The sequence below is a fragment of the Sarcophilus harrisii genome, chromosome 1 (assembly GCF_902635505.1).
Source record: "Sarcophilus harrisii chromosome 1, mSarHar1.11, whole genome shotgun sequence".
In the NCBI taxonomy this organism is placed as follows: Eukaryota; Metazoa; Chordata; class Mammalia; order Dasyuromorphia; family Dasyuridae; genus Sarcophilus; species Sarcophilus harrisii.
In genome coordinates this window covers 210129646-210152017 of record NC_045426.1, presented here as the reverse complement: position 1 = coordinate 210152017, position 22372 = coordinate 210129646, and the positions used below count along the sequence as shown (strand labels likewise).

General features: G+C 32.7%; 1 protein-coding gene across 18 annotated transcripts in view; it reads left to right on the top strand.

Moving 5' to 3' along the window:
- PPIP5K2 (diphosphoinositol pentakisphosphate kinase 2) overlaps positions 1-22372 on the top strand; it is a 99935-nt gene that overhangs the window by 2208 nt on the left and 75355 nt on the right. For 15 of the 18 annotated variants that reach the window (XR_004234213.1, XR_004234218.1, XR_004234216.1 and 12 more), the window contains exons 2-3: positions 16982-17384; positions 18555-18750. Coding sequence is in view for 15 of the 18 variants with exons in the window: in XM_012541019.3 (XP_012396473.1) it covers positions 17235-17384; positions 18555-18750 (346 nt within the window). In the remaining 3 variants the exon portion in view is untranslated. Of the gene's footprint in view, positions 1-9512; positions 9762-10290; positions 10358-16981; positions 17385-18554; positions 18751-22372 lie in introns of all 18 variants that reach the window. The other 3 variants (XM_031968803.1, XM_031968806.1, XM_031968805.1) reach the window with 3 other exon arrangements.

The window sequence follows — 22372 nt, the reverse complement described above, 5'->3', positions numbered from 1 at the left end:
TACAAGAGCCTTTCAAAGTAGGTAGATGGTATTAGTTTCAGGCAACAAATGATGGTGTTAGGACCTAGATTAGGGTGGTGGCAAAGTATAAGTAAATAAGGAAGAGGAGATATCAGAGATATATAATATAGAGAAATTTTGAGGGGACATCTGAAATGAAAGAAGCTAAATGTTTAAAATAAATGTGAATTGGGCACAATTTCACAATTTTTAAACCCTTAAGAATGGTTACCAAGAAACCTCAATTCAATAAGCAATTTATTAAACACCTACTTTGTACCGGGTACTATGACATTATGGCTTTAAAGACAGCAAAGTTTATCCACAGTATATTGCAAAAATTTGGGAATGGGAGTTTGTTTTACTAGGAATTCTTTTTTTTAATATAATAATATATATATTTTATTTTTCAACACATGCAGAGATAATATTTAACATCTACCTCTGCAAAACCCTGTGTTCCAAACTTTTCTCCCTCCCCCCCAAACAGCAAGCAATCCAGTATAGGTTAAACATGTGCAATTCCTCTAAACATATTTCCACATTTATAATTCTGTACAAGAAAAATCAGCTCAAAAAGGAAAAAAAAAAACCAAGAAAGAAAAAAAAAACCAAGCAAGCAAACAAGAAAAAGTGAGTGTCTTATATTATGATCCATATGTCCCATAATCCCCTCTCTGGATGCAGATAGCCCTCTCCACAAGTATATTGGAATTGACTCAAATCATCTCATGATTGAAAAGAGCCAAGTCCATCTCAGTTGATCATCACAAAACGTCATTGTTGTAATGTTCTTTTGGTTCTACTCACTTCACTTAGCATCACAGTTCATGTAAATCTCTCCCCAGGGGTCCTCAAACTTTTTAAATAGGGGGCCAGTTCACTGTCCCTCACACTGTTGGAGGGCTGGACTATAGTAAAAACAAAAACTTTGTTTTGTGGGCCTTTAAATAAAGAAACTTCATAGCCCTGAGTGAGGGGGATAAACGTCCTCAGCTGCTGCATCTGGCCCGCGGGCTGTAGTTTGAGGACCCCTGCTCCAGACCTTTCTGAAATCATCTTGTTGATTGTTTCTTACAGAACAATAATATTCCTTTACATTCATACACCATAACTTATTCAGCCATTCCCCAAATGATGGGCATCCATTCATTTTCCATTTCCTTGCCACTACAAAAAGTACTGCTACATTTTTGTTCACATGGGTCCTTTTCCCTTTTTTATGATCTCTTTTGAGGTACAGACCCAGTAGAGACACAGCTGGATCAAAGTATATGCACAGTTTGATAGCCTTTTGGTTGTAGTTCCAAATTGCTCCCCAGTGTGATTGGGTCATTTACTGGGAATTCTTAATGTATTTCCCCATAGAAATAATGTTGCAAATTAGGTACCCTCACCAGCCTCTGGAAGCCGATTAAACACAAAATGTTGCAGAATTGTGGAACTTTTCCACTTTTTATAACAATGGTTTTGTGGGAAATTCATTCAGAGTTTTAATTTTGTATGGTAGGAATATAACTGCCCTTTTACTTGGCTTTGGGAATTCCTAGGTCTAATTATAATCTCATTAGAGTTAGATAATTATCTTAGCTCCACTTCACTAATATATATTCTAGATTTTAAAGACAGATTCTGTCCCATTCTACCAATAAAAGAAATAATAAATCTTTATTATTTCCATTTCTTAATTTTAGTTTAGAAAAGGTCAATGAAACCATAAAGATTTGTTGTTGTTGTGTTGTTTTGCTTTGTTTTTGTGAGGAGAAAGAGGATTCTTAATCAGTATTTAGCACAATGCATTCATTTGATGGCTAATTAAATATTTGTGTAATGAGTGACTGAATCCAGAAGACCAAGAATCCCCAAGGTTTTAAATATATAGCATTTTGATTAGTATCATAGGCCATATATGTAGAACTGAAAGGGACTTCATGTTTACATGTAAACTAGATATATCTACTCCTATTTTAATATTGCATACATTATAAAATGATTAAGTTGGAAAATTAAAGCAATGAAATTAAAATAACATAAAAATATTTAAAAATAATGTCATTTGTTAATCTAAGCAGTAATTCCTTTTATAACATCTCGAACAAGTGCTCAGATAATTCCTTGAACCTCTTCCTTTCTAAACCTTTTTGAATTAGTTTTTTTCCCTTAATTACCAAGAAGAAAACTCCCTTCTCTTTTATTTCTCCTAGGCCCCTCATCCCATCTGCCTTAGCATTAATCCTCTCATATATTTGTTCTCTTGCTTTCCCTTTCTATTATGCCCTCTTAAACTCTTATTATCAACAGCTCTTTAATTAAATCTCTTTCCATGATTTCTTCTAGATGATACTGTATCCCTGACTATCCTCTTTTATTACTAGGTGCATTGTTTCTTAGGTAGGTCAGAAAGGGGAATAATATTCTTTTCCTCTCACTTTCACTTCCAGACCCTTCTCTTGCCACTGTCACTAAGTAGCCTCTCTTCCTCTGAAGATAGAAGCTATATTTAAAATGTACAGATTTTAGTAGCATTTATCTAGAGGACATCAGGTTATTCTCCTTGTAGAAGGAGAAATAAAAACCTTGTCTTTTTCAAGGTGTTCGGTATCTGATTTGTTTTTCAGTAAAACAACTATTACTTCTGTAATTTTGATTGATATTGATATTGATGTCTCTCCTGTAAAATACCTTGCCGTCCTATTTATTAGCCTCTTCAAGTTCAGATATTCTTTTTATTCTACTTTTCACTTATAGATTTGTAGCACTTTTGATCTCATAACCAATAAATGTTACACCTCTATAATTTAGAACTCTAAATTACTTTTAACTATAAACTTTCATCCATCGATTTCTCCTTCTGCCTTAATCCTTCTAAAATTCTTTTTTGACCATTGACTTTTCTTTCATCTTTTTGAAATTAAGATACTATTCAAAACACATTATACATCTTATATGTTAGCATTTAGGAACACAGAGACAAAACTAAGCAGTCCTTGTCCTCAAAAGAGCTTACATTGCAAACAGAACAAGACAAGATATAAACAAAATATTCATAAATATGAAATAATTTGATGGCTAAAGTCCATGAGAACAAATAGAATCAGGAACGATCTCTTTTATGAAGCATCATGAGCTTAGAAGAAAGCTTGGAATTCCAAGAATCAGAAGAGAAGTCTGAGTTTATTAAAGGCGTGAAGGATGTCTAGAATGGCATTGATCCAATAATCCTCCGCAAAAACACAGAGAGAGGAGATGGAAGACAAATTATGGGGTTAATCAGGTGACCAAGTTTAGTTGGAAATGCAGTGTGTGTGAAATGGACCAGTAAGTAGCCATGTATTAGAAAGATGGACTGGAACCAGATTGTGAGGAGCTTTAAATGCCAAAAGAATGGGTTTAGATTTTTTTGCTCTAGGAAGTAGAATGTACAGAAGCTTCTTTAAAAATACTGTTTTTTAAAAATTTTTAACATTCTTTTTAAATTTTGGGTTCTAAACTCTCATTACTGACCTTTCTCCACCCACTGAAAAACCAAGCAATATAACACTTGATCATGTGAAATCATGTAAAACATATTTCCATATCAACCATATCTCACACACAAAAAAGCAATAGAAAATAAAATGATAAAATTATATTTCAATGTGTACTCAGTTTATCACTTCTCTCTCTGGAAGTAGATAGCATTTATTTCATCATGAGTCCTTTGAAATTTTCTTGGATCATTGCTTTTGTCAGGATAGTCAAGTCTTTCACAATTGATCATCATTACAATATTGTTTCTGTGTGAATTTAACCTCCTAGTTCTTCTCACTTCACTTTGCCTCAATTCATATGTGTTACCATGTTTTTCTGGAGCCACCTTGCTTGTGAGAGACACACAGAAAGAGGGTATCTGAACCAATTACAATGAAAATAAGGTTCAAGCTTTGCCTAGCAACACATTCTGGCCTCTACTGTAAATGCTCTCCCTCACATGACCTTTTCAGTGTGAAAAATTTTTGCCCATTTTATCTTTACCTTCCCTCTTCTCCCAGTGTATCCCTCATTCTCATCCCTTCATTCTTCTTTTCTTTTTTTTTGAGATTAACATCAACATAATTCACACTCATTCCCTCTTTCCATATAGACAACTCTTGACTATCCTAATAACTATAGCATTTATAGGAGTTGCGTGTATCATCAATTTTATTTAATCCATTATGATTATTTTGAGTCTTGTTACAAGATTTCCACTTCAGGAATGCTTGAAATTTCTCTATTTTGTTAAGTATCCATCTTTCCCCTGAAGGATTTACTTAGTATTGCTAAATAGGTTATTCTTCGTTGTAATCCTACCTCTTTTGCCTTCCAGGATATCATTCCAAGCCCTTCATTCCTTTAACATAGAAGGTGCTAAATCTTGTGTCATCATAACTGTGGCTTCACAACAATTGAAATATTTATTTTTGGCTGTTTGCAATAGTTTCTCCTTGACCTGGAATTCTGGCATTTGTTTGTAATACCCTTGGGGATTTTCATTTAGGCATCTTTTTCGGGAGGTGATGGGGAGATTCTTTCAATTTTTATTTTGCCCTTTAGATCTAAAATATCAGGGTAGTTTCCCTTCATAATAAAAAAAAAAAATGATGTTTTGGCTTTTCTGATGATTTTCAAGTATTCCAATAATTCTTGTGTTATCTTTTTTTTTTTTTTTTTGATTGATTTCCCAGATCAGTTTTTTTTCCTTCCAATTTTCTGTTTTTTTTTTTTTTGTTTTTTTTTTTATTCTTATAAAATACTTTGGTTGTTTCTTAATGTCTTATAGAATCACTAGCTTCCACTTCTCCAAATTTAATTTTTAAGGAATTGTTCTTTTCAGTGAACTTTTGTACCTTTTCCCCCTACTTGGCCAATTCTGCCAATTGTACATGATACAATCAATCATGTAGTAGATAGAATGCTGGGTCTGAGGTCAGGAAGACTCATCTTTATACACTTAATAACTGTCTGAGCCAAGGCAAATCACTTAATCCTGTTTGCCTCAGTTCCTTAAATGTAAAATGAATTAGAGAAGGAAATAGCAAACCACTACTGTGTATTTGCCAAGAAAATCCCAAATGGATTCACAAAGAACCAGATATGACTGAAATGACTCAACAACAACAATTTCATTAGTAGATTTTTGTACTTGCTTTTCCATTTGATCTATTCTGTCTTTTTTAAGGAGTTATCTTCTTCAGTTAATTTTTATACCTCTTTTATTATTAAGTAAATTTTGGATTTTTTTGAAAGGTATTGTTTTCTTCAGTATTTGTGTCTTTGTGTTATACCAGTGTGTGGGATGTGAAAGACCCCTACCCAAAATGACTACTCAGATCACTCAAGTAGAAAGCAGAAAGATTGTTTATTATAGCATCTCATGAGAGGTGGGCAGTCCAGCTGTGAGGTAAGGGAAGTGAAAGTATTCACAACAGGAGGGCTAAAGAGTCAGTGAATACACACAGTTTTTATAGATTTTGTTACAAGATATCACAAGTAAGAGAAAGGTGTGTGTGTAAAGTAAACAACTTTTTAGTTGTTGCTATTAGAAGAGATTGGAATGGAAGGTTTCTGGCTTAGGCCTTCAGGCTTTAGATAATGCAGTGGTCAAACTAATAGACTAAATATCAATTAATATCAAACACTGATAACTGTCACTAACTTAGGTTAAGTAAATATGCCTATAACTAACTAAGGTTTAAGTAAATAAAAGCCTACACATATTGTACTTATGCAGGTCATAGGGAAACACAGGAATAATGAAAAAAAAAAAAGAATTCACACATTACTGTAAGTTCTTTATCTCTCCATTCCATATACCAGGCTGTTAACTCTCTTTTTGGAATTTTCTTCCATAATTTTCATTTCCGTTTCCAGTTTCTTCATGTAATAGTCTTACTTCTTTTTTTAACTCTTCCATATAATCTTGTTGGACTTGAGTCTAGTTTGCATTTTTCTTTGAGGCTTTGATTGTAGCTATTTTTATGTTCATTTTTCTGGACTTCTGCTTTTTTATAGTCAAGTTTTTTCTGGCTCATTTTATCTAGCCTATTTCCTGACTTTGAACTTTATGTTAAAGTTGGGCTCTGCTCACTTAGGGGTGGGGAGGCACTGTGTCAAATATCATATTTTTTCATGCTGTTATCTTTAGAGCTAATTTTGGGAGGCTACAAGCTTTCAGTGCTTCCAAGTCATTTGGCTGGGGAAAGGTACAGTCATTGTTCTCCTGGTTTGCCCTCTAGTGTTTAACCTAGGAAGGACCCCTGGCCACTTCTACAATCATTTGTTCTCCTTTTGCTGCGGAGCTATGATCAGCACTGTTGTTTTCCTTCAACTGCAAGCTTTTTACTCTTTCCTATCTTGGAACTGTGACCAGGAGGATCCCTCTTTGTGACCTAACCACATAAGCTCCTCTCTCCTCTGGAACTATGATCAGAACTGCATATGGGCAATTAAATTGCCATTCAGCACCAGCTGTACCTAGTACTAACAGAGGGTCCCTTGTGATCTCTTTTTGACCAGTTTTCTGACATTCTTATTATCTCTAACTGATAGCTCCAGACTCTGCTCTTGCTATAGCAGCCATTTTGAAGGTCTACTATTGGTGCTTCTGCCATGATCTGGGCCAGACCCTTCACCAGTTTCACAAACTTCTCCTCTGCTGACCTCCTGAATTGTCTTAGGTTGGAAAAAATTATCTTGCTCTGAACTTTTATTGACTTTGCTGCTTCAAAATTTGATTTGAAGCATTTTGAAGTTGTTTGGAGGGCAAGGTTGTTAGTTGTTCTCCATCATCTTGGTCCCACCTGTACTGACACTTCTTAAGCCGGGGAGGGCCTAAACCAGTGCTTTAAAAATATCAATTTGGCTTCTGTGTGGAAGATGACTTGGAGAGAAAAGATATACCTCAATGGCATTTAGTCACAAAGGAGAAATGAACCAAACTACAAAAAAAGATATGACTTGCAGTGATGGATACTTTAATGTTCTTTTTTTTTTTTTTTTTTTTTGAGTTGGATAAATATAACAGATAAAGGGAGAAAATGGTGATGTGAGCAAACTATTGAAAAATTTAAACATTCATAAGACAGAGAAGATTCTATCGAAAATCATAAATCTTTATGGCATTTTGTTTTTATTCAATGTAGATAATATTCTATACATTAAACCTTGCTTTCAAAAGTGTCCTGATTGTGCTTCTTTCTGAATTTTCTTGTTCTCTTTCATACTTTTTAAAAAAATGTTACAATGATCCTTCCATTACCTTTACCTTTCCGTCCTTCTCAATTAAAAACAGAGAAAATAAGTCGATATAATCGATATTCTTTGGTGAAAATCTCCATTGTGGATTTAATTTTTTCTCTCTTCTAATTTGAGTTTTTCGTTTCTTCATTAAGTCATAAATTATGATTTCTTCCTTCCTAATTTCTTCTCTATCAGATTCATTTTCTTTTTTGAGCTACTCTGGAATTTCCAGAATCTCTGGAATTCTGGAAAAAAAAGTGCTTTTTTTGTATTTTACAAAATTATTTCACTAGTTGAAGGTGAACTTTGGTTCACTTTCATTTAGCTTTCAATATTTGTTTAGAGGTTTGTAAGCTATTAAGGGTTTCATATTCATTATTGTTTTATTGTAATTTATTTGCTTTCTTTTATTGCATGTTCTTCTAATTAACACATCTTTAGTATTTCATTTTTCTTGGCACAATCACAATATTGGCTATTACTATCTTTAATCTGCCAATTTACAAAGTGGAAGGTATTCATTTTTTTTTCTTTTTTTAGTTTTTTGGGGCATGGCTTCATGAAGTCACTTATAATTTGTAATTTTTCTTTCAAAAATATATTGTTCACATTCTTTGATAACTTTATCCAACGAAGAATTACTCTTGATATATATGTGTCAGTCTTCTCTATGTTGCGGACATCAGATTCTTATCTGTGGTATTTGATGCAAATATTTTCCCCTCCTCTACTAATTACCAACCTCAAACCACCCAGAATCCAACCTGGGAAATCTGAGAAATGAGAAGTACCACAGTCATGGGAAGATGACTGTCTTCCTCCTCTGCCACTACCTCTGACTACTTAGCATCCTTCCTAGGTGCTTACCTTCTTAGACTCCTCAGATAAGATGGGAGTCATCAGTTCTATTATTTTCTGTGAAATGGGAGAACTATCAGGCCTTACCACATGCCCTTCCTCTCTGTACTTTTGACTCCGAGTTATCTGATATAATGATGTAACCTTATAACTGCCTAGTTATTGCTGTCAGTCCTACCATTGCACTTTTAAGACTTCTCAGTTATTCTCTCTGCCCTGAAGTTGAACTTTTCTGAAGTATTTTCAGTGATTAAATTATGAGCACCTTGAAAACAAAGACTGTCTTACCTTTTCTATTTGAATCTTTAGTCCTTCACACATAGTGCTTAATAACAAATTTTTTCCTTTTTGTTATCAGTTTTTATTTGTTTGCAAACTTTACAACTTTTTGGAGTTAAAATTGTGTATTTTATCTTCTATGTCCTGTATTGGATTAAGAATTCTCTCCCAAGCCATAATTATAGAAGGAACCTAATTTAGTTCTCCTTTAATGTTTTGCTTTGTTATTTTGTAAATGAGATGACATTTTTTATTTTGACATGCATCTTTTTGGAGATACTGTGGCAAATGGTATAATTCTACCCAATTGATTTTTAATTTTCTCACTTATTCTTGTCAGACAAGCAGTACTTCACTGAGTAATATATATATTCTTGGATTTATCTAACACCAAACTACTATTTTTATTGGATCTAATATGTTCCATTGCTCTACTTCTCTATTATTTTTAGATAATAAAGAAATTGACTTGGTAATTTTAGAGAGTGGCCTTGTGATTTCATTGGTATAAGAAATATTCATATAAGGAAACACTTCATTTAATGCAGTTTGGAATATGTTCCATGATTTAGGGATGTAAGGAAATTGGCTGGGGCACTGAGAGTTATTTATTTTTTTGCTCACAGATAAGACTTGAACCCAGGTCTTCTGGCTCTATGATCAGTTCTCTGTTTACTTTGTCATACTTCCTTTATTATTTAACCAGTATCATATAGTTTTGGTTACTATACTGCATAATGAAATTTAATAATAAACACTATTGATTTGTATTTTTTCTCATTATTTACTTTGACTTTCTAAGCCTTTTTGTTCTTCCAAATGAATTTTGATATTTTCTGATATATAGATAATTATACTATTTGCAAGTTGTAAACATTTTATTTCCTTTTTGCCCATGTTTGTATTTTTTTCTCATTACTGTAACTAATATATGTATGATTGTCAGTTAATGAGGGGGAAAGGGACTTTTTAAAAAAAAAATTTGGTCATTTATTTTCTTAGCTTTTTCTTTATCATGTTAGTTAATGATTTGGTCAGCTTTGTTGGTCTTTAAAAGCAATGCTCTAAGTTTTGTTTTTCAGATCTATATTTCTTTCATTTTTATTTTTTTCTAGCCTTTTGACTCATGAAGAAAATATTTGTATTTGATTTGAACTTTGAATGAAGCTAGAGCTCTCACTTCTAAAAAGTCTTCCACTTATTTAAAAAAAAAAAATGGAGACAAGAAAGAAATGTGTTCCAAACATGGAAGTCTGAACTAAGGCATGAAAACATGTTTTACTACAGACCTTGAAGAATATCAACTAGAATCATTTGACTGGAATGTAGCATGCATGCACACAAGGGAATTTGTTTTTGGAAAGGTAGGCCAGAGTCAGATTATGAAGGTTATATACACCAAATAAATGATTCTGTATTTTATTCTAAGGATGATGGGATACATTGGAGCATTTTGAGTGGGGAACTGACACAGTTCAATCTGTCCTTTAGGATTATCACTTAGGTACTTATATGGAGGATGGATTAGAGAAGGATGCCAGGGAACAGTCAGAAGGCTGTTGGGGCAGTTCATATGAAATCAACGAGAGCCTAGATTAGAGTGTTTGTGATATAAAGAAGGAGAAATAAACAGATACAACTAGTAAAATAAGTAGAAAAAAATTAAGAAGCCAAAAAACTAACTATAAAAAAATCTTAAAAATTAAACCAATTTCTCTCCCTCCCAGGTGTCCTCTACCCATTGAGAAAATATACAGTATATCAGTTATATATAAGAAGTCATAAAAACATTTATATAACACTTTTCAATATAAGGTTTGCAATACACTTACCATTTGATTCAAATCAAACCTGTGAGACAAGTGCTAATATTGTCCCTGTTTTTACATATAGGTAACTGAGGATCAAAAGTTAAGTGACTTGCACAGAATCTCATAGCTACTAAATAACTCAAGTAGAAGTAAGTATAAGTTTTCTTGAAGACATACTTAACACTTAGCTACTATACTCTGCTTGCAGCCTTCTTTTCAAAATAGTAAGAATCAAGGAGTTCTGGGAATATCTCAGCTTTATCAGAGAGTTTAATGACTTAAAGCTGGATGAGATCTTATAATCTATTGCCTTTACTTTGTAGACAAGGAAACTGAAGTCCAGAGAATTTAAATTTAAACTCAAAATCAGACAGTGAAGTTTAGATTCAGGATTTGAACCTTGGTTTTTGGATTCTTAAAATCTAGCCCATTTTTCTGCTGAATTGCACTCCCTCCTCTAACTTGATTACACCAGAGTGAAGGATTGGATAAATTCCTTCCTCCAGGAACAGCCAGAAGAGTGATGAACCAAATACAAGTAGAGATATTATGCTGTCTGCATTTTGTTTTTTATTTCTAATATTCTTATTCTCATATTCTTATAACAGAAATTATGCTAGTGGAGGCTACCCACATGGTATGATAAAAGGTGATGCTAAAAATGCCCCGTCTAAAAAGTATTTCCCTGACCCTTGTGGAAGCCTCACTATGAAGTCATTATTAGTTTGAGGAGTAATTGTCTTCAGATAATAACCTAAAGCTTAGTGAAATTTGTAATTATATTTGGTGGAGCTGCCACTACCCTTTTTACATTTTAGCAAGGATGATTTATGTATTCAGGAGATAATGTGAAAGAAACTTTGTAATTATAACTGAAAAGGATGGGCTGTAAATAAAACTGCCTGTATCTAAAGAAACATACCCTAGAGAATAGCTACAGTGTATAAAGAAAAAAAGTTGTAACAACCATATGTTCGCAAGAGACAAAATCTGAGAAAGAAACTACTTGTAAAACCTATAACCTTAAATCTTAATATTAAGATATTATTAGATATTTTTGCATATATTTTAACATGTATAACAAATATTGGATTGAACATATATTTTAACATATATAACAAATATTGGATTGCTTGCCATCTAGGGCAAGCAAGGGAGGGGTGGGGGAAAGGAGGGGAAAATCTGAAACAAGGCTATGCAAGAGTCAGTGTTGAAAAATTATCCGTGCATAAGTTTTGAAAATAAAAAGCTTTAAAAATTAAAAAAAATATATGATTAGAGCCGGTCCAAGAACCTGTGAGAAACCATTTGGATGAAGATCAGTGAAAATAGAAATAGTAGATTGTTATCATAGGGATATTTTACATTCTTCCAAAAAGGGAATAGATTAATTCTAGTAACAAAATCTGGGATAGAAGTTGGTGATTGCAAAGATGGGAAACTTCAGTTATCCGGAGTATATTAGAGTGCCCTTTCCCAAAAATCAGCCAACTCTTTTATTCGCTTTGACTTGCCTTGATGATTCATCATTCCAAAGATGAAGGAACAAACATAGTTAAATTGTATTCTGCATCTGAGTTCTTGCTAATAAGGAAGAACTGATTGCTGAGATTGAAATGTTAGAAGCCTTAGGAAAAGCAATGTTTATTATACTGAGTTAGTTATAGAAAAAATGAAAACCAGGAAAAGCGATTTGTATCCTATATTTTGGAAGAGCAGACTCAAAAATATAATTCTATTGGGGAGAAAAAGCAGAATTGCTCCTGTGGGTGCTTAGGGAATTTGTCTCCCAATTTATATATTTAAAAACTCTGTAAAGATGATGAAAGTGAGATAAAGGAAAAGAGAATGAATATAAAAACAAATTTCATTTCTTTAAAAAGCTAAAGTTCAAAATAAATTCAGACTGGAAATGAAAGCCAAGGACGAGAAAAATTGGTTTTAAACTATCAAAGAAAAGAGAAGAAATAAAAAAAAAAAAGATATGAAAACTGCTAGGCTGGATGAGGTAATAACTGATATGATTTAATTCTTAGTCTACTCCTATTTTCCAAAGTGAATGACCTTTGGACTAGAGATTACAGAATAAAAGTCACTAGTAGAAGTAATCCTTGGACACTGAAAAGACTGTTAGATATGATTGTTGTTCTTTTTTTTTTTTTTTTTTTTTTTTTTTAGTTATGAACTCAGTCATCAGGTACCCTAAAGATTTCAGTATATAGGGGGAAAAAAAGAATTGTATGTAAAACCAAATAATTCTGTTGTGTGATTTGTTTTAAAAGTGTGTGTTAAATATGATATGGTAGTAAGACAATCTCCTTCTTTAATATCTCTTTCTGAACTCTTAGCAGTACATTCATAAAATCATAGTTGTAGATCATGAAGGGAACTGAGACTATATAATACAACCTTATTTTTTTTAATAGGCAAAGAAACTGAAGCCTAAGACTGCTAGGGAACTTGTGCAAGATTACATTGTAAATGTCAGAGGAGAAGTGTGAAACTGTATCTTGTAACCCCAAGGTCAATTTGCTTTCTATTATATTATAATGCCTCTTATTCTTATTTCATTCTTGACAGTCCTTTCGTCATCTTTGCCAGTCAAATGAATGTAGTTGATTAATTTGAAATTCTCCTATTAGTAGGAGTTCATCATATTTTTTCATATAGTCAATGATACCTTACATTTCTTCTTTTAAAAATATCTTATTGACTGGCTACTTTTATTTGGACTATTGTTCTTATTATATATTTGTATCACAGGCATGTTGGTTGCCAAAACTTTATCAAATTTCTGCAAAGATTCCCTGCCACCCAAGTTAACAATTCTAACTTCATTTTTTCATAGAGTTCATTGATAATTTGCCTTACTCTTTTGAAAACTTCCTATTTATATTATTCCTATTATATTCTTTGACCAGTTATTTATTTGGGAACCACCCATGTTCTTTTAAATCTATATCACTTCCTACTATAGCTTTGTTATTAGACCTTTATCAGAGAAACTGCAAATTTTTTTCCTATTAAATGTGATAATTTTTATTTTTCTATTTTAATTTACCTAAGTTGTTCATTTTATTTCCTATAGTCATTTATATCTTCTGTTTGGTCAATTCTTCTATACACAATTGTGAAAAGCACCTCCTTTCCTACTCTTCTAATTATTTTTTAACTTTTTAAAAATCTAGGTTATGTATCCATTTGGTCTTTCGTGAAGTATATGGTATGAAATGCTTCTATAATCTTAATTCTTGCCCCACTGCTTTTCATCATTTCCAGCAGATTTTGTAATTATTTTTTTATATACTTCAGTAACTTGAATTATTAAATTTTTCAGGCGTTCATTTGCTTTGATCTTTGATACCTAATCTGTTTCATGGATCAATTATTTTTGAAATTTCATTTTTATAACCAGTGCCAAATGGTTTTAATGATTATTGCCTTTTAATGATTACTACACATTTAATAGTTTGAGACGTGGTACTGTTAGACCACCTTTCCCACTTTTCCTTTTCATTTCTACTTGCTATTCTTAATCTTTTCTTACTATAAAAGAAGTCAGTACTGGAAGTGAATTGTTTTTGTTTTTTGTTCTATAAAACAGCCTATGAAAGTTTTAGTATTAAACTGGAAATCCCATTTTTAGTATATTGGCACATTCACCCATAACTAATTGATATCTCTCAAATATCTCTCCAGACCTTTCTTTGATTCTATAAAGAGTGCTTTGTTGTATTCAAATAAGACATGTCTGTCTAATAATATACAATGGTCAACTGTGAGTGGTTTAAGTAATTTTCAACAATACAATAATTGAAGATAGTTTCAAAGGACTTAGGATGAAAAATCAACTGATTGAATCTGAATGCATACTATTTCCCCCCTTATTTGTTTCTTTTCTTTTTGTCTGTGTTTTCTTTCATAGCATGACTAATATGGAAATGTTTTGCATGGTTGACATGCATAGTCTATCAAATTGCTTCCCATCTTGGAGAAGGTAAAAAGAAAGGGAGGGGGAAGGAATTTAGAGCTTAAAGTTTTATTTTTATTTTTATTTATCTATTTATTTATTTATTTTGCTGGGGTAATTGGGGTTAAGTGACTTGCCCAGAGTCACATAGGTAGGAAGTGTTAAGTGTCTGAAATCAGATTTGAACTTAGGTCCTCCTGACTTCAGGGCTGGTGCTCTAACAACCACTGTGCCACCTAGCTGCCCTGGAGCGTAAAATTAAAAAAAAAAAAAAAAAAAAAACAGATGTTAAAATTATTTTTATATGTAATTGGGAAAAATAAGTTTTAAAAAGAGACATGTTTGTGTCTTAGCAGGTGATTTAAGGAATTATTATTTTCCTTGCTTCCATTTCCATGTTCTTTACTTTTTGACATGCCTCAGTTTTGATTAGTAAGATTCTTTTTTCTTGTTTCTTTTTTAATGTGTATTCCTTTTCGGTTTAGCAATTGTTAATGCTGTAAAGTTACCCATGCATATAACCTGTAAATAAAAGGCTATTAAATAAATAAATAAATAAATGATGTGTATTCCTTTTCCCCTCTCCCTTTTCTTTACTCTCTTAAAACTAAACTGCATCAATCCATAGCCAGGTCCCATGCTTGTCTTTTTTCTTTTTGAGCCTTCAAAACAGTGAAATGCTTAATAAACAAAGATTTCTTGTACCCTTTTAGAATATAAGTATTAATCATCCTTTAGTTCTATTTTAAGTTGCCATTTATTTATTTTTCTATATTTCTCTTTTTCTGCTATGTTTTCACTTTAAGTAAAGTAAAAACAAACTTCACTTCTGTAATGATCCCATTTTCTCAGCAGGGATGCTGGAAAGTAATCTATGAAAAGTTTTATTTTATTTATATGTTTATGTTACATTATATATTTGTGTATAACATGCATGCACACACGTTTTTGTGTGTGAAGTTGGGAGTCATGAACCAAAGCTATTCTTTCCATGTATTATGCTGCTTTTATATATTTCTTTTTCTTACATAGTAGTGAATTTAAGACAGTAAGGCAATTTTTACTAATATTAACTTATAGATGAAGGAATTTAGAGAAAAAATATTAGTGTTGGAAGCATCTTAAAAGTATAAGATCACTACCTTTCTTTGAGAACATAAATTGAATAATCTGGGAAAGCAATGATAATCTGCAGTCTTAATACTGAATTTAATGAAATACTGCAAATTAACTATATGTAGGTCTAGCATACAGCAATGAATGTGATAGAAAGAATGTTTGCTTTCAATTCATAACATAGGTTTGAATTCCAGCTGTGCTGATGACTTTTATGACCTTAATCAAGTCTCTTTTTCTTTCTTGGCCTCAATCCTTATGTAAAGTGAAAGGACTGAACTAAATGACCTATACACTCTCCTTCATCTCTTATGTTAGGAACAGTATTCTAATCCCTGCTCTTTTGTGAATTGGACTAGTTTTCTTTAAATGTTATTGAAATCATTTTCTAGACTTAATTGATACAAAGGACTGAAGGCTCAGGCTTTTGATATTACTTCCTAATTGCTTGAATGTAAAGTAGACATTTCAGCTCCAGGGACTTTGAACTTGACTGGTATATTATTGATGGGCAATTCAGGCAAAGGAGCCTCCCTCTGTGGAATCATATCAAGATAGGTTGTCTTGGTGACTATCTTTCTCCTGTCTACGGCTAAGTAAAATTTCTTTTCCTTGACTGACAGGCAAAAATACAATTTTCTCATTTCACTCCAATATTGAATGTAAACTACGGGAGGAATGGCTTTCCTCTATTTCAGCCTGGAATTGCTCTAATTCTGTGATTCCATAGATGTAACAGAATATTTTTGTGTAGTAAGAAATGAGGAATATAAAAAATTTAGAGAAACATGGGAAGATTTGCATGAACTGAATTAAAATGGGATAAATGGATACAGAAGTGAAAAGATCAATAAAAGAAACCAAACTCTGACTAACTGCAAAACCAATAATGGCACTTGTCCATAGACAATCCTCTTTTCTTAGGAGAAAGATAAAACCATATAAGAGCAAAATATTGTATATGCTTTTACCCATTGTCAGTAACCTATATTATTTCTTATAAGAGAAGGTTAATTTCTGACTGGGAGTGAGAGATATTTTCTGGTTTTGACAATGAGGTAAAGACTTAAGTTATTAATTAAATTTTTTTCAGAAAAAGATTAAAAGTAAATATTTTCTGTCATTGGGAATTGGCTACACTAATTATAAATAATGGAAGATTATAGTAAGAAGAAATAAATAAAATGAATTCAAGGAAATTTGGTAAAATTTATGGGGGGAAAGGGAGAAGGAAATAAATATTTACCTGGCTAAGTGCTTTTAACAAATATTTCATTTGATTCTCACAATAACTCTATGGTACTGTTACTATCCCCATTTTATACTTGGAGAAACTGAGGCAGAGATTAAATAATTTTTTGAGGATCACATAACTAGTAAGTGTCTTGAGGTCAGATTTAATTCAGGTCTTTCTAACTTCAGACCCAGTATTCTATTTACTGTATGACCTTGTTGCTCCTATTAAGGAATTAGAGTTTGTATATTTACCTTATTAAAGGTAAAACTTCATTTTATTAGTAGAGAAAATGTTTATTTCTTATTTTTAAAAGTAAAGGAATTGGAAATTTTGCAGTGAGCTTATTTTATATACTTACATGTATCTGTTCAAACATAAGCATCACTGTCGTAGCTTTTTCTGGAACTAAACATTACAAATCTTTTATTTCTATTCTCATTTATTTCTTAGGTAAAAGAACACACTTCAAACTCAGGGAAACCTTGATTTTGTGTTTTTGAAAGTGAGTCAACAATGAAGACTTGCTATCTGGGAACAAAAGAGCAACTTGGCTGCTGACTTTCTTATCGGAATTTCAAGTGATTGTGTAAGCAGAAACAAGCTGCAAAGGATCTTTGTGTCACCCAGCTATTGGGAGAATGTGCTACTCTGAGACTGTTTACTTAATTACTGTTCATATGTAGATCATTTAGTTTTTCTGACCATGTCTATCCCTGAACTAGTAAATAACATCCCTAGATTCTTTGTTGGGACTGAAGAGGGAGAAACAGATGAGCTAGGAGATCCTGCCAAACCTGGAGGTTTTCAGCATTTCTATGGACATGCAGATGAAGAAGAAGAAGAGGATGATTCTGTAAGTTTTTGTGTATTTTTTTTTGGGGGGGGGGAACCTGACAATTAAATTTTTCCTAGAAATTTTTCAATACTTTCTATTTTGCCCAGCTATTCTGAACTCTTTACTGCTCCCCCTTTAAGGATTTTAAGCAAATAACGAGCTTAAATTCAGCATTTGTCTTTTGTACCTTTCTAGGTGGGATAAAATAAATATTTTGAACAGTTTAAAAATAAAACTGTTGTTTTTCTCAGTAAAAGTAGCTCATCTAAAATAGCTAATTAGTGATTTGATCTGTTGTCTTTAATCATTAGAATTGGAAAGCCAGTTTTACTTGTATTTGTAATGGAAGGAGGGTCTAGAAATCCCAAGAAAATTGACTGCAGATGTCTTGATTTTTAAATAGGCACGTTTGCATATATTAGGCTTCATTTACCAATTACCTATCATATGTGTGCTCAGTACTAGGAATATAAAAGCAAAAGTGAAATAGTCACAAAGAGTTGGACATAACTGAAACATGAAACAACTGAACAGCAACAAGAGCAAATTATTATTTATAAATACTGTTGTATTGTTTTTCACTTTTTAGACCATTGATACCTTTAAAAATCAGCTCTGTAAACTTAAAAAATACTCATTTCCTTCTCTAAGCTAGTATTTATCCAATCTTTTCCCCAAAAATCACGAAGTAGAAAAAAGTAGGACATCAACTGCTTTAGTGGACTTCTTCATTTCTAATAGCTACAAAGAAACTGACAGGAAATTAGCCATTAATATAACCTATGGTCTGCTCAAACTTATATAGTTAGAGAGTGAATCGTGTGACAAGCAAAGTCTGAAAAATGAATTACTATTAGCAAGTGAGTCTTCTGTCAAAACTAGAAGGAATAATTCTTTCAAGATATTTATATATTTATTCTTACTGGAACCATAGGGTTTCTCTAAAATTTAGGAATTGAGTGCCATGACAACTTATAAAAATTGCACTATACTAGTGGATTAAGATATATATCGTGTGCTATATACTAAAACTAAAATGAAATCATCAACTTGTTTTTAGTAAGTACCTATGTATAGACAAGAATTGATTTTTATAAAATGCTTCCCATTGATTAATGTATTACTTTGGAATTTCTTTCAGTATGCATGGAGATTTTAATTTTAATCGCCTTTTGCATTGTTTTTTAGCCACCAGAAAGGCAGATTGTGGTTGGAATATGTTCCATGGCAAAAAAGTCCAAATCAAAACCAATGAAGGAAATACTTGAACGTGTCTCCTTGTTTAAATACATCACAGTAGTAATATTTGAAGAGGATGTTATTTTGAATGAACCAGTAGACAACTGGCCACTATGTGACTGTCTTATTTCTTTCCATTCTAAAGGTAATACTTCTTACATTGTATGAAATACCTGTATTTTTGTAATATTTGAGTCTGAAATAATATTAAATGAGAATTTAAGCTCTCACTTTTGAATATCAGTAGCCTAATTGAACAGTTAAAGCTATTCCTTCCCCCCAAAAAGCAATTAGTCAGTATTTATGTTAGAAATGACTAACTCCTAAAACGGAAAACATTTCTATTTTATACTCAGCAATCTCCCTGCTCTCCCCCTCACTTCCACCCCCATCTCCACCCGCTTTGTGCAGGTGAGGAAACTGAGACTCAGAGAAATTAAATGGCTAAATAATATCAGACATTCTGAGACTATTTTCTTAGCCATTTATTCACTTCAAAACTATTTTTCTCTTTTCTCTCACTTTTCTTGAATGAGCAGCAGTGATGAAAAGACTATTTCGGTCCCTGAAAGTACTCAGTTTCCTTCTGACTCCTTCTGGTAATGTCATTTATTCATTATACAAATCTTGGAAGCTTCTCTGTTGCAACTTGAATAACATATACTTTGAAGGCAACAGCCATTCACTGAGTACCTATTATGTGACAAGCACTGTATTAGGAATTACGAATACTAAAACAAAAATGAAAGTCTGTGTCCTTCTGGAGTTTACATTCTTTTGGAAGCAAATATCTCATTTACTAAAAGTAAATCTGAAAATGTATGCCAAGTAATTTCTGGAGGGAATATACTTGCCATTGACATGTGTAGATTTATATGTTAATTCAAGATCTTTCAGGACTTTGTAAGATATATCATCTTTTCATCCAGTAACCCCAGAGAATACGATATCCTCTGTATATTTCACAGGGCTCTGTCTATATGAACTGTACGGTGAAACTGAAGTTTGGCTTTTATTATATCTTAAAGCATTCATCCTTAATAACTGTATTTTATAGAATCCCAGAATTTGAGAGTTGGAGCCCATCCTTACTTAAGGTTTTTAGGTAGCTCTCACTGTTAGGAAGTTTTTCCTGACCTTTTACCTAAAAGACCCCCTTTGTAGCTTCCACCCATTGTTTCTGATCCTACCCCTTGGAAGTGTATATAATAAGTCTAAATCCTCCTCAGTAAAGTAGCCCCTCAAATATTTGAAGACAACTATTATGATACGCTTCCCAGCTCATATTTTCTTGTGACTAAATATGTCCAATTCTTTCCATTTATCCTCATTCAAAACCCTTTATCTTCTGGATATTCTCCAGTTTATTAATGCCCTTCCTAAAAAGTGGCATTCAGAAATAAGCAACAATTCTTCAGATGAAGTCTGACGGGGCGAAATATAGTGGTATTAATCATCTCTGTTTCTTGAAGTTAGGCCTCTCAATTCTTCCCCCCTTTACATTAGCTGCTGCTGCCTCTTTTTTTTTTTTTTTTTTTTTTTTTTTTTTTTTTTTTTTTACTAGGTCTCACAGCTCAGTTATATCAAGCTTTCAATCCACATAAATGATCGGACATTTTTTGAACATATGTGAGCTAGATAAAACCCTCTAGTCTTCTGCTAGTGAAATAGATGTTTTTCTGTAGATTTATGCTAATTGAGCCCAAAACTCTAGCTTGTCAAGATCTATTGTCTACTTTAACAGCTTTGCTTCATCCAAGAATTTGATAAGCATACTATTCTTGCCTTTATCCACATCAGTGATTAAAATGTCAAATGACACTATATCAAAACCAAATCTTTGGGATACTCCCATGGAGACCTCCAGCCACGCTGACATTAAACTATTAAGAAGAATTCTGAATCTGGCCATCTGGCCAATTCTCATTCCATTTAATTGAATTGTTGACTAATCACTTCTCCACAAAAAAAATAGTACTAAGATTATTACACACACACACACATATACACACACACACACACACACGTGTCAAAAGATTTGGTAAGATCTTGGTATACTATACAAGTTTAGTAAGCCTATGAAGAAAAGAAATTGTTAGTCTTACATGATTTTTTTTTTTCATCAAGGCACACCAACTTTCAGTACTTCAGCTAAGGCCTAAATTTAGCTTCAGCCCCTTATTTTTTAATCATATTAATCTTTATGTTTTTAAGTGTGCTTCTTATAAACAATATATTGTTCATTCTGATTTCTATTTTATTTTGCTATCTTTCATTTTATGACTTGTGATTTGTTTTTTTATTAGATTTCCCAGTTGACTCAGTATGCAATATTTTTGGGATCTTGGTGGAATAGGTTTGGGAGAATGTCAGACTATACTTTTAATTATTTCTGACCACTTTTCTTATTTCTGACCACTTTTTATGATATTTTTTCCTTGTCCTGAAATCTCTGAATTTTGGTTATGTTTTTGTTTTGGGATCTCTTTCAGGAGATAATCAGTAAATTCTTTGTCTTTTTTATCCAACAGATCTGAACAGTTTTATGAGTTCTTAAAATATGTCTTTTAGCTAATCCAATTATTCTTTTTTCTCTTCATCTATTTTCCAGGTCAGTTGTTTATGTGAGTGAGCTCATATTTTTATCTTTTTAAAAAATCTTTTAACTTTGTTTTAATTTTTCTTACTGTCTCATGAAGTCATTAACTCCAACTGGGCCCATATTAATTTTCAAGGAGTCTGTTGCTTAGATAAAATGTGATTTCTCTTGTTTATTTAGTTTTATATCCTTCCTCTATTTCTCTCATTTAATTTGTAAAATACTTTTTTTCTCTTTATTTCTTCCAGGAATTCTAGTTGCACTTGTGTCTAAATTGTGTTTTTCTATGAGGATTTTCTTGTAGAAGTTTTGGAGTCATTCTCTCCTTCAGGGCTTATGTACTTCTGTGATCACAATCATTTTATGATTGATTGATTGATTTACTTATTCTTCAAGCGTTATTTCTTAACTTTGGCTTTTATGTTAAGGCCAAGCTCAAGGAAATGTTGGAGGGTTTGACTGTGCCATATTTGTGCCTATTTTGTGTCCTCTTGAATCTTGCAACTGCCTTTTGGAGGTATTGGTTATTGTGTTTTCTCAGGGTCTCTGAATCAACTAGAGACTTGCAAGCAACTTCTCTTATTATACTGAAAGCAGTCTGATTCAGGGCAAACTCTGATCAGTACCCTCTTAGTCTGAGCTCTAAAAATTTCTGACTTGAATTTGTCTTTGGATAGTTGTCTTTGTCTGATTTTGAATGTGTCTGGGACATAGCTCCAGTTGTCTGATACCGGATTCAAGTGCTGTCACCCAGGTGGAAGACTCTGTGGGTTCATTGAGAACTACAGATTCTCTTTTGAACTGGTTTGAGCTCCACCCCAGAGTTCAGAGCCACATAACTGCTGCTTACTTCAGTACTTTCTCCTTGTTCAATATGGAATCTAAGACTCGTGACAGTTCCTTAACTAGGTCTTTAATTTCGAGTTGCTGATTTTTCTCAGTCTATACTTGTTCCTACTTTTAACATAGGATGAAACCCCTTTCTTGCTTTCTAGTCATAGCCACAAGTAGGCCCTTGATTATAGCTCCTATGCTGGAATGCTCTGCATGCACAATTCTTAGTAGATTCCATCCACAGGGTCCACAGATATCTCTATATGCAGACATAGAATGGGAAAAGTGATTCACTGCAATTTGATTATTTTAATTGGATTTCTCAGTTGACTCA